This window comes from Mixophyes fleayi, chromosome 3 (genome assembly GCF_038048845.1).
Source record: "Mixophyes fleayi isolate aMixFle1 chromosome 3, aMixFle1.hap1, whole genome shotgun sequence".
NCBI lineage: Eukaryota > Metazoa > Chordata > Amphibia > Anura > Limnodynastidae > Mixophyes > Mixophyes fleayi.
This window is the reverse complement of record NC_134404.1, coordinates 66158821-66175616: the sequence shown is the minus strand read 5'-3', so window position 1 is coordinate 66175616 and position 16796 is coordinate 66158821. Positions and strand designations below refer to the sequence as shown.

The following is a 16796-nucleotide window of genomic DNA, read 5'->3' as shown; positions in this document are numbered from 1 at the left end:
CGCTGTACAGAGAACTCACTCACATCAGTACCTGCCCCATTGGGGCTTACAGTCTAAATTCCCTAACACACACTCAGACTAGGGTCAATTTGTTAGCAACCAATTAACCTACCAGTATGTTTTTGGAGTGTGGGAGTAAACCGCAGCACCCGGAGGAAACCCACACAAACACGGGGAAAACATACAAATTTCTCACAGATAAGGCCATGGTTGGGAGTTGAACTCATGACCCCAGTGCTGTGAGGCAGAAGTGCTAACCATGGTGGTTAGCACAGTGGCATTCTCTTTAAGCATTCTCTGGGGCATATTCAATTCTCGGCGGAAGCGCCGAAAATCCCGCGGTCCGCACACAATATAACGGTAATAGTGCGCGAGAAAAACCGTTAATACGGTAATTTTCTCGCTGGATTTCGGCTCGCAGCTCTCTGAGCCACGAGCTGAAATCCAGCTAACTATTACCGTAATATCGGTAATAGTTTTTACGCGGTGCGGGAACAGAAGAATTGAATATGCCCCTAAGTGTGTGTTAGCCAACATGTTTCACTTCTTTGCTAGGCCATATTAGTGGTAAATATTAATTCCCCTGCTGGAAGAGCCAATTAAATTTTTTGGGTTAGGCAATTAGCAGGGTTATTAAAGTGAATCTTATTATACAATACAATGAAAAACAGTGTTTCACATCTGAGCAGAAGTGTGAAAAAAATGTAACCAAATAAATAGGAATTGCATAAATTGCAAATTTAATAAGGCTGCAGTAGATGTAAACTGATTACCGTAGTAACTTATCAGTAACATGAAAACAAAATATTTGTGTACGAAAAATCTTCACTAAATGAGAAAGATATGGAAAATCAGAACACCTTATCAATATTTTAATTCCTTCGCTCCAGTGCTTAGTGTAGTTTAGTAATTTTTGGGCTTGTCACATTTCTACATCAATATAAGTAATTTGTCTATGCAGTACCCCCAAAAAATATACATTGTTATTTTTTAGAAGACTTGGAATTTTGAGAAACCAGCATTAGTTTGCTTATACCACCTGACACGGCAAAGAGAATGTACCCAAAACGGGCCAAATTTTTTTTTTCTTTATTTAAAAGCAAATGTGTGGCTAAACACCACCGAGAAATATTTTGTGGCTCTTGCTTTAGCATTAATCCACAATTCCAAAATCACCAAAAAATAGATTTTCATAATAAAATCTGCACCTCAGAATGATGCATTTTTGCTAGTCTTGAATGAAATGCATAAATCATGTTGGGATAATATGGGCGGCCCACCAGGGCATAACGTTTTGAACATTATACAGCCTACCGCATCAAATGAGAGTACTCTAGAGATTTTTGAAGCTAGGATAGGGGAGAGTGGATTATAACCTCCTCCCATATCTCTGCACTTCTTAGTAGCATAGGGTGTTATTGTTTGGTGATCATCAGCCATATCATGTAAAAGAGGGGACTATGCTGTTTGAAGTGAGGATCCACATATTTTCTCAGATACTGGATGGGGGAGATCTGTGCATTATAAACCCCCTCCCCCACCATGGGCTCCCTGATATTTTCTGTAGTGTTAGGTTGGGTACACACTACAGAAAATTTCTCCCGATGCAACATCTTTAATGACTGATTTAAAAAAAAATAATAAAAATAAAAAAATATCCTCAGATCTGTGCTATTCATCTGGCATAACCATCATCTGAAGATATTGCATCTCTCAGGTACTTGTTTTTCAGCTGAATCTCTTGCCCCAGCTACAGGTCTAGTGTTAAGTGCTGCTTATTAGTCATGACGGCTGAGTATGCATGCTGTAACGTGTTTGCAATCAATCTATAATCTATAAAAAAAAATATATTTTATGTACAGTATAAATTCATAACATACTAATGTATTTTGTGGGGGAAAACAAAGCTTTTTATCTTTTAATGTTTTATCGTTAATGTCTAAGCCAGTGGTTCCCAAACTTTTGCAGTTTGTGGCACCCTTAGAGTCTCCATAATTTTTTCAAGGCACCCCTCCAATATAAATACTGAGCAGTCCTGTTTTAGAAATAGTTGGGTTAAAAAAATGTAATAAGTATTTAGGTCAGGACAGAAATACTTATTTAGTTGTATGCAAAAATGCCCCTCTGCATCCAGGCACTCTGCCCGCTCTGCATCCAGGCACTCTGCCCGCTCTGCATCCAGGCACTCTGCCCGCTCTGCATCCAGGCACTCTGCCCCCCTCCTCTGCTCTCTGCCACAGGGGTGCCGTGGGCCAGCCAGGGAAAAAAACAACAAAACAAAAACTTACAAATCCGCCGGGCGCCGGGACCCAGCATCCTCCTTTCTCATGCAGCTTGTCAATTTACAAATCCGCGAGGCGCCGGGCCCCAGCATTCTCTCCTCTCACGCTGCGTGAGAGAGGAAGATGCTGGGTCCTGGCAGATTTGTAAGTTTTTGTTTCGTTGTTTTTTCCCAGGCTGGCCCGCGGCACTCCTGTGACAGCGCCGCGGCACACACTTTGGGAACCGTTGGTCTAAGCGCTTCCCAAAGTGTGCGCTGCAGCTCCTAGGGGTGCCGCGGCGCTGTCACAGGGGTGCCGTGGCCAGGAGAAAAAAAACCAACTTGCCAAAACGATGATGCTCCCTTCCAATGCAACATGGTTTTGCCAAAGTTACTCTTTTTTTTTTTTTTATTGCTTTCCTTTCCTTAATGAATCAGGCCCTTAATGTTTAACTTTTATACAGGAGTATTCATAAACTCAAACATGTATGTTGTAATTTCTTGAAGTAAATGAGAATCATGTGATATCCATTCTCAGCATAATCTAAAACAGTGGAAATTAGACTGAACAACGCTGAATTAAGTACTGTTTAGTTCCTGATTATAGATGTGATAGTCGCTGATCCATGCCATCTTTGGTCTGCAGATGATGATTGGAGATCCTTAAGTTCAGTATGCCAAGAAAAGGAAAAGCGTCTTTGCCACGATCAGAATGCCTGTGTGCTATATGTCGGGAGATTCTTCTGGAGCCAGTAACGCTGCCATGCAATCATACCTTGTGCCACCCATGCTTCAAGAATACTGTGGAAAAAGCTAGCTTGTGTTGCCCCTTTTGCAGGCAACGTGTTTCCAACTGGGCACGTCACAATGCTCGCTCAGGAACTCTGATTAACAAGGCACTGTGGAAAATTATCCAACGTCAGTACCCAGAGGACTGCAGACGCCGTGCCAATGGACAGGACGCTGAGGAAGATGAGTTTGAAGATGGTGAGACTAAATGTTTAATTTTTTATTTTAATTTATTGAACATAAAAAAACCCTATTGCTTTTTTTTTTATTTGTTTTTTTTTCTGTCACTGTAGCATTGAATAGGTAAGAAGCATGACATTTGCATTGGATGTGTCATAGAATATATGTCATAAATTACCTATGGAACGGTCTATTTGGGGTGTACCTCGTGTTCTATGACCATTTTATAGATGTTTTTATTTGGGGTTTCTACTTTTCATTCTGAATTTATTGCACATTTAAAAACTAAAGATTATAATTGAAAGTTTACACACCATTTTGATTTAATGAATGCGAGTTTCTTGGATGTCGCCCTATCCACACAAGGAGAAAAAAGAGGATTTATATACTTACGTTAAATCCGTTTCTCTGATTCCGTCTGGGGGACACTGCTCACCATGGGTTGTGGAGGGGAGCACGGGAGTTGGCACCTAGCTAGTTAATGTTTAGCACTGCTGACAGACCCCTCCCCTCTACAATCCCCCCGCCTCTTCCTCCTCAGTTAATTCAAAAAAGCCCCAAGGAGAAAGGTCAATCAACCAAGAGCATACAGAGGAAAGGCAGAAGGGAGGGATCCCAGTGTCCCCCAGACGGAATCAGAGAAACGGATTTAACATAAGTACATAAATCCTCTTTTCTCTTTAATCCAGTCTGGGGGACACTGCTTACCATGGGGACATTCTAAAGCAGGCCCCTAAGGGTGGGACTGCTCTGAAACCCACGCTTGTAGAGCACTACGAGCGAAATTTGCATCCGCGGATGGGAATACATTAAATTGATAGAATTTGGTAAATGTGTGGACAGAAGACCAGATGGCTGCCCTGCAAAGCTGGTCAGCAGAAGCCCCATTTCTTGCTGCCCATGACGCCCCTACCGATCTGGTGGAATGGGCCGTAAGTCTCCCTGGCACAGGAAGGTTAGCCTTTATGTAAGCCAGCTTAATAGTTGCCGTAATCCATCTCGCAATGGACTGTTTAGAGGCTGGCGAGCCTTTTTTGTTAGAATCATAGAGAACAAACAGAATCGGTTCGTCTAATTTGAGATGTTCCTTTGACATAAATACGGAAAGTCCTAACCACATCTAACTTTTGCAAATCAGAATGAGAAGTAGATGAAAAAAACGGAACTACAATTTCCTAGTTCAAATGGATGGAGGACACTACTTTTGGAACAAAAGAGGGGAGTGTTCTCAGAACCGCTCTGTCCTCGTGAAAAACCAGATATGGTTCCCGGCAAGACAGAGCTCCCAATTCCGACACCCTACGTGCCGATGCAATCGCCAAAAGAAAAACAACCTTCCAGGTCAAACAGCTAAAATCTGCCTCAGGTAAAGGCTCAAAAGGAGGCCCTTTAAGCATGTCTAGTACCAGGTTAAGATCCCATGGTGCTGTAGGCGGAACATAGGGAGGTTGAATATGTAAGACTCCCTGAAGAAAAGTCTTGATATCTGGCAAATCCGCTAATTTCAGGTGAAAAAAGACTGAAAGTGACGATACCTGAACTTTTAGGGAACCTAAACAAAGCCCTGCTTCCAGCCCATCCAGAAAAGCCAATAAGCGAGGGAGACGAAAGGAAGACGTGTGACATGTCCTATTTTCGCACCATCTGATATAGGCTCGCCAAATCCGGTGATAGATGCGAGCTGAAACTGGCTTTCGAGCTCGCATCATAGTGTTCACTACACTGGAGGAAAAACCCCCAGTCCTCCAGAGGCTGGCTTCAACAGCCATGCCGTTAAACTGAGCTGAGGTAAATTCTGGTGACGAAAGGGATCATGAAGAAGGTCGTCTCGAGACGGAAGAAGAAATCCCTGTCCTTCCGTCATTAAGATTATGTCCGCATACCAGACTCGACGCGGCCATAAGGGAGCTATTAGAATTACGGGCAGACCGCCTTGTCTTACTCGTCTGAGCATGCGAGGAAGCATAGGAATCGGAGGAAACAGGTATCCCAACCTGAATTCCCATGACATCGTCATTACGTCCACTGCTACCGCTAAGGGGTCTTTTGCCCTTGCGCAAAATCTGTGAACTTTCTTGTTGTGTCTGAAGGCCATAAGATCTATATCCGGAAGACCCCATCTCTGAACTAGAGACTGACATACTTCCGGATGGAGTGACCACTCCCCCGGCATCATTTGATTTAGACTTGGGTAGTCGGCCTCCCAATTCTTTATTCCTGGAATGAACACTGCCGAGATTACTGAAACATACTGTTCTGCCCAAGCAAAAATCTGAGCTACAATTTTCATTGCGGCTGCACTCCTGGTTCCTCCCTGCCTCTTGACATATGCCACGGCTGTGGCATTGTCGGACTGAACTCTGACAGGGTGGCCCCCAAGGAGGGTCTGTGTCCCCCGAAGAGCTAAAAGAATTGCCTTCAACTCCAAAACATTTATTGATAAGGCTGATTCCTGAACCGACCAAAGTCCCTGGAGCCGGAGGTGCAGGATTACCGCCCCCCAACCTCTCAGGCTGGCGTCCGTTGTGGCTATGATCCATGACCATGGAGCGAAAGACCTGCCCATCGACATGTGATCCTGATTCAGCCACCACTGGAGCGATTCTCTCAACCCCGGAGACGGCAATATCCTCTGAAATCCAAGCGTAGGTGGGATCCTGACCATTTCTGTAACAGATCCCACTGGAAGCATCGAGAATGAGCCCGACCGAAGGGGATCGTTTCGAAGGAGGCCACCATCTTCCCAAGCAGCCTCATGCACAAATGAATTGAGGGATTGGGAGAGGACAAGACCTGAGTTGTTATAGCCCGGATTGAACTGATCTTCTCTGTAGGCAGGAACACCTTCTGCCGACTGGTATCCATGATGAGCCCCAGGAAGACCATGCGCTGACACGGAACCAACTGGGATTTCTTTAAGTTTATCAGCCACCCATGGCTCTCGAGGACCGCTATGGTGAGTGATAAGTGCTGACGTAAGCAAATCTCTGAGGAGGATTTGATGAGTAGATCGTCTAAATAAGGGACAACCTGAACTCCCTGTAGGTGAAGACACGCTGCCATCACCGACATGATCTTCGTGAAGACCCTTGGAGCTGTGGAGAGGCCGAAAGGAAGAGCCCGGAACTGATAGTGGGAGTTCCCCACTGTGAACCTCAGAAGGGACTGATGATTGCTCCAAATGGGAATGTGGAGGTATGCATCTTTTATGTCTATGGATGCCATAAACCGATCCTTCTCTAGGCTGTTTATCACCGACCTCAGGGACTCCATTCGAAATTTGTCCTCTCGTAAGTGCACATTTAGGCTCTTTAGATTTAAAATGGGTCGAAATGACCCGTCCGGCTTCTTGACCAGAAAAAGATTTTAATAACAAACTTTTCTTTTCTGGTTGTCTGGGATCCTGCAAATAACCTTTTGCGAAAGAAGAGAGGCGACACAGGCCTGCATTGCCTGTCTTCTTTGGGGATCTCGGGGTAGCGAGGTTACAAAGAAACGCTGTGGTATCGGCCCCATCAGATCTATCATGTACCCTCTTGAAATAATGCCCCGAATCCAAGGGTCCTGGGATGACGCTGCCCACTGTTCCTGAAAAAGAGACAGACATCCCCCCACCAGCGCCACCTCTTGGAGAATAGAGTGGCAGTCAGGACGCAGGCTTCTCCTGAGTCTTGGAGGCCTGGCGCCTAGCTGCAAACGAGGACCTGCCTCTGACAGACGAGCCTCGAGAATTTGGTTGTCTACCCTTAAACAACTGTCCCCTGGGCAAGGATGTTCCCCGAAAGGACTGACGTAAGGAGCTAAACCGTGGGGCCCTGCCTCTACCGGAGAAAACCGGCAAAGAGGTGCTCTTGCTCCCCGTTGCCTGGGAAATCATATTGTCTAATTCCGGGCCAAACAGACCTGCTGCAGAAAAAGGAATGGATTCCATAGATTTCTTTGACTCAGAATCCCCTTCCCAGGATTTCAGCCATATCGTTCTTCTTGCTGAAACAGACGCAGCCTGAATAGAGGAGGACACAGAAGCTGTGCTCTGAGCTGCCTCATAAATATACCCTGACGCCTCCTTTTAAATGTAACGCTAGGGTAATCAATTCTGGGTCCTGTAAGGTCTGTGCCAGTTGCTCTGCCCATGCTTCCATGGCTTTAGCAACCCAAGCTGAAGCAAAAGTGGGTCTAAAGGAAGAACCCGCTGCTACAAATATGGATTTTAACTGGGATTCCACTCTGCTGTCAGTGGTATCTTGCAGAGTTGCTGAGCCCAGGGCTGGAAGGAGAGTGTGTCGGGCCAACCGGGCTACTGGAGTATCTACTTTCGGAATTTCCTCCAAGCGAGCCGCGTCCTCCTCCTGTAACGGATACAGGGAAGAGAACCTCTTTGGAATAGAGAACTTTTTATCAGGCTGTTTCCAGGCTCCCTCAGCAATATCCTTAAGTTCTACAGAAGGGGAAAACGAATAACCTTCCTTTTGGCCTTCTTAAAGAGACTTCTGTCTTTAGGACTAGGATCCTCCATTTCTGGGAGGTCCCAACGCTTGCCTCACCGCTAAAACCAAATCACCAATAAACTGATATTTAGTAATTCCTTCCTGATCCAAGGATTGAACCTGGTCAGAATCCAAATTTGATTCTCTTTCCTCTTCTGAAAATCCCTCTGAATCAGAAAGGACCATAAAAGGATTAGCGGATCTAAGCCGCTTTTTTTTAGCTGGGGGCAGGTTTGGGGATTCAAGTAACTGGTTAAGTTTGTCCAAACCCCTTATAAATGCTGAGGACCATGCAGGTTCTGTGGGTACAGGTGGCTGGTCCGTAAGCAAAGAGGAAGGTCCTGCTATAGCCGTTTCAGTAGAAACCGTGGCAGCAGGGAGCCCCACAGGTGTAATAGCATTATTAGTCACAGAGGCTGCCACACTAGACGACAATTGAGTAGATTGGGAGATCATCTGTGCTAAAGAGGAAACCGACTGTGTCAGGGAAGCTACCCAGGCCGGTTCCTCCGTCAGTGGGGCTGGAAGGAGCTGGGTTATGCGCAGAGGGGACCTCTCATTCACAGACTGAGCAGAGCGCCAACGGGTCTTTCTGCCCATTTGGTAATTTAACTTTACATTTGGAACATGTAAAATATTTTGCCATAGGGCCTTTTCCCTTTTCTGACATTTTAAAAAAGAAAAGCACACCAAACACACTTAGATAAGAGATATTTTGTGAGAGACAGAGTAGACAACAAGTAACAGACTAATGTGTAATAAAAGCTGTACTTGTATGTGTGTAACAGATTAAAAGGTATATGTGCAAGTAAGAAGATTTTTACAATCCTACTAGCCACCCTCCTGTAACCACATTAACAGTCTGTAAATGGTTAAAGAAAGGTTTTGGTACTTAGCCAAAAGGGCCACTCAGGGGAGAAGTCCAACAGCAGTGTCCTGGTGCCTGCTCCCTTGGAGATAAGTTCCTTCCCGGGCTTCTGTTTGGCGCCAGAGGACCGGACTGTACCATCTGTGCTGAAAAGCAGGGGAGCTCTAGTGATAGTTCCCCCTCTGCAGCTTTCTCTCCTTCTTTTTTTTTTTTTTTTTTTTTTAAAGGAACTTATCAATGTATTTGGCAGAGTTATGGAGGCCTCTTGAAGAGGTCTCCTGCAGCGTTAATACCCCGATGCCCCCTCCTATTCACCTAAAGGGGGATCTTGGTATGGCCCCCGACTCTCCTCCTTCTTTCCGGTACCTCCGCGGTCCGCTGATGTAATCATGGACGCCGGCGAGGTAATACAATAAGTGGCGCTCTATGCCTAATGGCAGCGCCGGTTATCGTTGGAGCCTGCAAGAGTGACAGCGGTCCTTGAGACAGCTTGTCACTCTGTACTGTGACCGCTAATGCTCTGCCATTAAGAACAGTCTGCTCTCTCTGACAGAGTCCGGTCACCGCTGCCAGCTTCTGTGAGTGTGTTCTCTATATATATATATATATATATATAGAACACACTCCCAGCTCTGCCCTTAACTAACTGTACTGTAAAAAATTAAAAGAAAATGTAAAGTAATATAAAAATAAATGAAATAAATTACTAGCTATTTCTTATAAGCCCAACTCCTTTGGGCACCTAGAAAAAACTGGGGAGGAAGAGGCAGGGGGATTGTAGAGGGGAGGGGTCTCAGCAGTGCTAAAGATTAACTAGCTAGGTGCCAACTCCCGTGCTCCCCTCCACAACCCCATGGTAAGCAGTGTCCCCCAGACTGGATGAAAGAGAAAAATAGTTTCTAATAATTATTATAAAATCTGTAGACACCAATAGTTATCTGCATTTAGAGAGCGACCATTGTAGATCATGGATATCGAATATAAAGGTGAAATCGGCCATTTAGAAAGTGCCAGACAACATGCTAGAAGCCTGAACGGGAACACTTTACTGAGTATCAAAAAGAAAGATTCAACTCAAAAGAAGGAAGAAAACTTCAAGTTAATTTCCAAATATAATAAATCTGGAAATATTAAGACTATTATACGGGGTAATTTATGAGATACTGAAGCAGGATCAGAACTTGGCAGACCTTATTGTGGACAAACCAATAGCTGTGTTCAAAAAGAACTGTCACCTTCGCTCCGAGTATGTTAAATAAGGCAGAGATACAGAAATTGGTTGGTGCTTGGATTCCACAGAGACCAACTGGTTGTTACAAATGTAATAGAGCAGTCTGTGTGACATGTCCATGTAATAAAACTATCATTGGTTGTTTTACAAATGATTTCTTTTCTTATTAAACAATGTATTAATTTTGAATCAAGCTATATTATATATGCCTTACAATACTGTTGAGAGGTACAGTATGTTAGAAGAACTACTAGGGCATTGAAAGAAAGATTCCATGAACATATAATAACTAAATGAGGGGTCTGGTGACACAGTGTCGCTAAACATTATACATTAAGTCACAATAAAGATCCAAGTCTACAAGTGATGGGAATTGAAAAGGTTGAGGTTACAGAGGGGTAAGGGACAGATACAAAAGAAGTGGAATGGTTTTTAGATTACAGTGCTTGTACCCAGAAGGGTTCAATGAAGGTTTAGATTTCAATGATAATTGTATCTCTTCAGGATATAAAAAATGTGTATACACTTGTGTGTGTGTGTATACATATATGCATATTTATGTGTTTGTGCTTGGGTGTATGTGTAACTTGTGTAGCGCTATACATTATAAGCAATATGAATGTCCCATTTTATTTTTCTTTCTTTTCCTATGTTATGCATAGATACATGATATGTTACATGGGTAAAGCAGTGTATGGTGAACACTGTTCTGACCCTACTAAAAAAATGTACTTGAAATATGGAACGAGGTTCCACTAAGCGAGATTGCTGTATCACACATGAGTATACAGATCTAGTACTCAGGAGAGTAGCTGTGTTTACACTGTAATCTATAATGTGACAAAACCACTATAGAAATGTTTTTTCTTACCCCAATAAATTGAATATTATAAGACTGTCAGACACACTGGGGGGAATTCAATTGACCACAGTTTTTGGTTTTTTTTTTTACATTGCATTAAGTCATTTTAGCGCGGTTTTCACTCATTTTAGAGCGGGATAACTTTACCTGATATTCAATAAAAAGAATTTAACACACTTTTTTTTTTTTTAACACAAAAGGTCCTATCGCGGACAAGTAGAAGATCCATTGAAAGTAGAGGGAGGAAAAAGCGTTAAAAGCTATTTAATTGTTTTTTGGCGCGGTAAACTGTCAAATCTCCAGTTTTATCTCGCATCTCCCATGGCTGTGCAAAAAAGTAAAAACCTAAGAAAACCATTTGAAATCATGTAATAGTGTAAAAAAAAAGATAAATTATGTTTATCAATAATGCATAACTTGAAAAAGGTGATTTTCTTTTACAAAAGCATGTAAAAGAAAATTTCATAAAAATAATACACACTAATCACTAATATATTTGTTATATGTACTAATGTGTTTTGTCATGGTATATAGATGATTGTATAGTAAAAATAAAATAGAAATATAATATAGTAAAAAAAAAAAAAGTACTGTGTAGATATTGTTTAATCTAATACAAATGTATGCAAATGCATTTTTTTTTTTTTTTATTATAGATGGCCACGTTAAACCCTCCCCTTCACTCCCTAAAAAATTTGCATGCACCAATGATTAACGCGTTGCTTACCTGTTTTAAAATTGAATTGCACAATTTTTTACATGGCAGTAGCTAAAAACGGTCACGCCAGCGGGTCAAAACCTGCGCGGGTATTTTTTTTTTTAAACTGGTGGAGGAAAAAAAAACACCTGCGGTCAATTGATTCAAGTGTGTAGCGCAGTGGTTGTCCAGCTATTTACTTTCCTTATACTGGTACAATTTGACTTGTGAATGTCAATGTATTTTTAAGTGTGTTTCTTAAAATAATCTTTTTTAACCAGTTGATAGTAGTGATTTAATTTGCCTTTTGATAAAAAGAAAAAGCAAAGAAAAAAATAGACAGCGCTAATAATATAAAAAAATACTGCATAACATTTTTAATTATTATTGGGGTTAACACCTGGACCCTTATAGACAGCAGCAGAGAATCAGTTATGGAAAATAAACTTGTGTGTGTATGTGTGTGTGTGTGTATGTGTGTGTGTATATATATATATATATATATATCTCCTTGAGGGGGGAATTGTTCTATACCTGAAGGGTTCTACTGCTTAAGAGATATACCGTATACAATTTTATGTTTTCTATCACAGGAAGAGATTTTGATTCATCACAAGATTCCCGTTCCTTGTTTACATTAATTCTTCAGGAAAACACAAACCGGGTGTATTAGTACATATGTGCTAAGAAATACATTATTGACTTGAATAATATTAAAAAAACATTTTACACAGATTACAATCTACAAGTTCCCACACTAAGCGATAGGCCCACGATATCTGTGTGTGATAGTACAAACGTTTTCAGTTATTTCCGATGTTCATTTATCATCAGGTACACTTTCGGTCCCAATTGGTCATTAATGTAGATCTGCTACATGGTTTTCCCTGAGGTACATTAACATCATGCAGTTGATGACATGTTTTAACAATACAGCATTTAGTGAACAGCTGGACATACTCTATATTGAGAAAATGTTATCACAAAAGATATTTAGTTTACCTATTAAGTTAACTTTCTACAGTTCCTACTCATTGCTGGTAACATATTGCTTAGGTTATAGATGCTGAACCAATTCTGTCCACATTCATAAAGGTAAGGGACAGGAAGAATCCTACATTTGGGGGTTTTAGTGTGTAGGATCATAGCTAATAGAGTAATATTTACTGTTGTAGGGTTGGAAGTGCTAAATAGCTCTGATATAGTCAAGGTTAAATATTAAACGGTGACCCATTTCCCACTATAAATACTACAGGGTTTTGACAGAAAACACCCTGCTGCCCCAGGTTTCCCTTTATCTCCTGTGCCGGCCGCAGGCATTGCAAGTCTGTGTAGGGAAAGTCGCTGCTTGAGTGGTGAGGCTGGCAGTCTGGTGCTGAATCAGAATGAATCGACTGTGCACACATAATGTACTCTGAGCACTTTGTCTTGCTGGAGTCTTGTTTAGTGTCTTATCTTGTGAAAGTGAGTTTAGCATGGCTCCCCAGGAGGCTTGAGCTAGCTAGCCTATTGTATTCTGGTCCTTCTCGCTGCTGCCCCGCCCTGGGAACCACCTAACAGCAGCCAGCACAGGTGGGTATTTTTTTTTTCCACTGCTGGCTCCTAATTTTTATCCATGGCTCCAAATGCTTGGAGAAATTTTGTTGAGCCCTGTACTACTGTCTCTGAGTTGTATAGTCAAGTTACACTTGCTGTTTTCTATATCTGATCCTGATCTATTAAGACAGATGTGTCCTTTATGAGAGACCGGAAGGTAAATTAAATTAGTATTGTTTAAAATGCATGTTAAAACTTTAAACTTTTTTTTTTTTTTTTATCCTTTAAACTGTGGGCACTTCATGTTGATTTACTGCTAAGCATATTTTACACAGCGCTACATACAGAATGCCAGCTTTTTGGAGCTTATTATATTCAGCAATTTAATATGTGCTCTTTTCTACAATCTTTATAAGTGATAGAGGGAAGGGAAATTCAGAGATTGAGCACTACATTTATTTCCAGTTATGTTTAAGTATGTTTCACATGAAGAGCAATTCTTTAGCTCCAGAGCGAACTGTTGTAGGACAGATTACTGTAACATGGATGCCTGATTACTAATTTAATTTTACATTCCATTTTTAGAGAGTTTGGAATTGCTGACTTGTTTGTCTTTTGTTTACATTAGGTGTTACTTCCTACCCTACTCCACTCTTATGCAAGCCAGGTGAAATCCGACAAGAATATGAAGCCGAAATTAGCAAGGTAAGATCTCATTCGAACAGATGGCTTTTATTTAATTTCCTCTGAAATACGAATACATTGTAACATTATGTGCTTTTTACTCTTGCCTGTATTAAACGTATACTCAAATACTGATGCCATGATCATTACTGGCCTCTGAAACAGCCTAAATATACCAGACTACAGTCATATGTTTATCTAATTTTAAATTCTTGGAATGGCCCTATGTGAGTGCTGATAACTGGGGTGTCTGTTCCTTCACTTCTGGGCGGCAGAAGTGAAGCTTTAGTCTAACTGCTCCTTTTAGTTCTAGACACGGCTGCTAGAGGAAGTAGCCTTTAGTTTTGTTTGTCCTGCCATCGAGGTAGTGACTGTTTAGTCTGTTTTTGTAGTTGTCTTTTTTTTATTCATGGTATGTGCCGTGTCATGCGCTTAGCTTGTTTGTCCAGTCTCCTCCTTGCTGCCCATTCTGGAAGTGAAGACTAAGGGCACCCAGAAGACTTGCAGCCCACCCATAATTAGACCAAAACATCAATTACACTAATGGGGACTCTCTTCCTCATTGTATCTCTTTATACAAAGTCGTCTTTCCTCTAGCTTGTTTCAGTATAGGAGATGGTCATTGCCCACCTTTATTCAACTGTTTCCAACAGTCCTTTCGTGGATTGGCTGAAAAGTAGTGTGATATTTATACTCCCCAGAGCACGTCTGCAGCAGTCCACTCAGTGGCTGTGTACTGGCAAGTCTATGTGACAGTTGTTGGAGGCACTTTCCTTTAATTCAGACACTGACTTTTGCATTACCCATTATGCCACCACCAAGGTTTTATTTGAAGAGCTGACACTGTTACTCAGGAAGCCTTTGTTCTCCCTTTATCTGAACTAATCTGTCACAACTTGTTTTAATCAGAATTATCATAAACCGAATGATCTCTCTGTTTCATGTACAATTCTAAAGCCAAGCTAAGTTTGACACATGAATTCATAAGAAACAGATTAACTTAAGTGTAATTTAATATGGAAAATAAATCCACAATGCTTAAGATTAAAAACAGTTAACAAAATTGACATACAAAGTTAAGACACAATAGTTTCTTATAAAAGGGAGAAATGTAAAACTGGTAAAATCACAAATGATCAGATTTCTCTCTGCTGGGAGAGCATAAATTCAGTTGAAAACTACTTCGTATGAAATTGACTACCAAAAGTAAACAAAACTTAGATTTACAGGGTATTTTAAACTTGCTACAGGAGCCCACAACCCCCCTTCCACTGTGATATCCGAACTAGAAAGTTTGTGAAAGTCATTAAAAAACTAATTTGCATTTAAAAACAGCTTTCAAGTCAGGGTTTATTTACACTGGCCAAACCTGTTGCCAGAATGTCCTACCAAGATATTACCTCCCCACAAAAGGTCATACATTTCTCTTTAGTTACATACCTGACTCCTGTAAGTATGATATTCGATAAAATTACATTTTCCTGTGTCCTTATTTCCCTTCAATCAAACTTCTCCTGTCACCACAGAACCACGAAGAATGTGAGGGGTTTGTTTTTGAAGGTTATTGATTATATTAATGGAACATCTCTTTAAGGTTATAAGAGGTTTTAGCTATTACAACCCGTGCCATAAATTGGTATTGGGCACTCATCTGTAGCCACACCACTGGATATGTCCATCAATAAATACCTTATGGGTAAAGCACAAGACTTTAAAGACAATCCTATAGATAATGTAATTTAGTCCCTCCCTCTAAGATTTTAATCCATAATTGAAGTTTTTGTGAGCCACACCAAGCTAATACTATGAATTAAATCGCAAACACCTCCCCCTACTTGCTTTTTTGTTGAATTTTTCTGTATGCAATGGTTCACCCTAACCATCCCTCTTTACACCTCCATTGCTCATACTTGCTTCATTAAGTTTCCATCTTAAAGGAATTGGTTGAAGCTTGCTCCAAGGGGGAATTTTTTATATTGACGTAATATAAAATAATTTTCTTTCAGATACAAAGGCATAAAAGCCAACTCTAGCAATTGTACTTGTAAATAGACAGTAGTGTGTCATTTTCAGTAGACTGTTTCCCCACAGATACAAAATTAAATACTGCTTCTCGTATAGCAGTAATGAATCTTGGAATATGTATTTTTTACAGTCACTGTACAACAGGATACTGGTAAGAAGCTATTTTGCAAGGAGAAGTATCTGTTCTTTTATGAGATACTGAACCTTGATTTTATATTTTCTTCTTGCATGGCGGTCCTCTCTAACTTCTGGTTCTCCTCAGATTGAGTCTGAGCGACTTAGCAGAGAAGAAGAAGAAAGAAAGGCAAGTGAGGCGTACATTCAGAAGCTCTTGGCGGAGGAAGAGGAGGAACAACGATTATCTCTGGAACGCACACAGAGGGATTTGGAAGAGCAACTAAAGAGAGATGAGGAGCTGGCTCGGATACTCAACAATGATCTGGTAAATTAAGGACACCTTTATAAGAGGTTTTATTGACCTCATAGTCTACTAGACAAAGCAATGAGCCCAGAAAAGCTGAGAGCGTAAATGTACTCATATTAGTGAATGTTCTCTGTGCTGTCTCTCCCAACTTAGTATTATTACACTGGGACCTCAGCCATTGCTCAATATAAAACCAATTTAAACCTGCTGCAATTCAATAGGACACACGTGCCTAGAGATCCTGCATAGTTAAATGAAGTATTGGTTAAGTGAAGACAGAATCTGTCATCTATCTATTTGGTCCAAAAATGCCCCCGTGTGAATGCCCTCTAGGCTCTTCTGCTTTCAGAATGGTAAACATTGGTGATCTCTGATCTGCAGATATTATAATAACCTAGTTACCTAAATAAGGTTAGATGCCCTTATCTCAAATTATGTTCTAGCTTAAGGGTGAAGGCCTACCTTAAGTCAAAGTAGAAGTTGACAGCCATTGATTTGGTAGCTTTTGAATAATATATTTTTTTTGCTTTCAAATAGACCATTCCCACTAATCGGTAATGTCACAGGATACAACTCTGCTATTACCAGTTGTTTCTTACATTGTGACCTATACCGCTTGGGAGTGGAATCCAGAAGTTCTACCAATACTTGTTCTGGTGCAGATGAATGGGAAATTTAGCTTCAAATAGAAGTCTAGTAATAGACATCACAGTGATTTGTAATCTGAAGTAATGTTAACTGGTTGTTAGTTGT

At 41.2% G+C, this 16796-nt stretch overlaps 1 protein-coding gene across 2 annotated transcripts in view; it reads left to right on the top strand.

Annotated features, from left to right (window-relative positions):
* Positions 1–16796, top strand: part of RNF168 (ring finger protein 168) — a 123666-nt gene that overhangs the window by 91639 nt on the left and 15231 nt on the right. For both annotated transcript variants that reach the window (XM_075201606.1, XM_075201607.1), the window contains 3 exons: positions 2907–3247; positions 13539–13615; positions 15882–16061. In XM_075201606.1, coding sequence (XP_075057707.1) covers positions 2935–3247; positions 13539–13615; positions 15882–16061 — 570 coding nt within the window. In that variant the 5' untranslated portion in view covers positions 2907–2934. The remainder of the gene's footprint in view (positions 1–2906; positions 3248–13538; positions 13616–15881; positions 16062–16796) is intronic.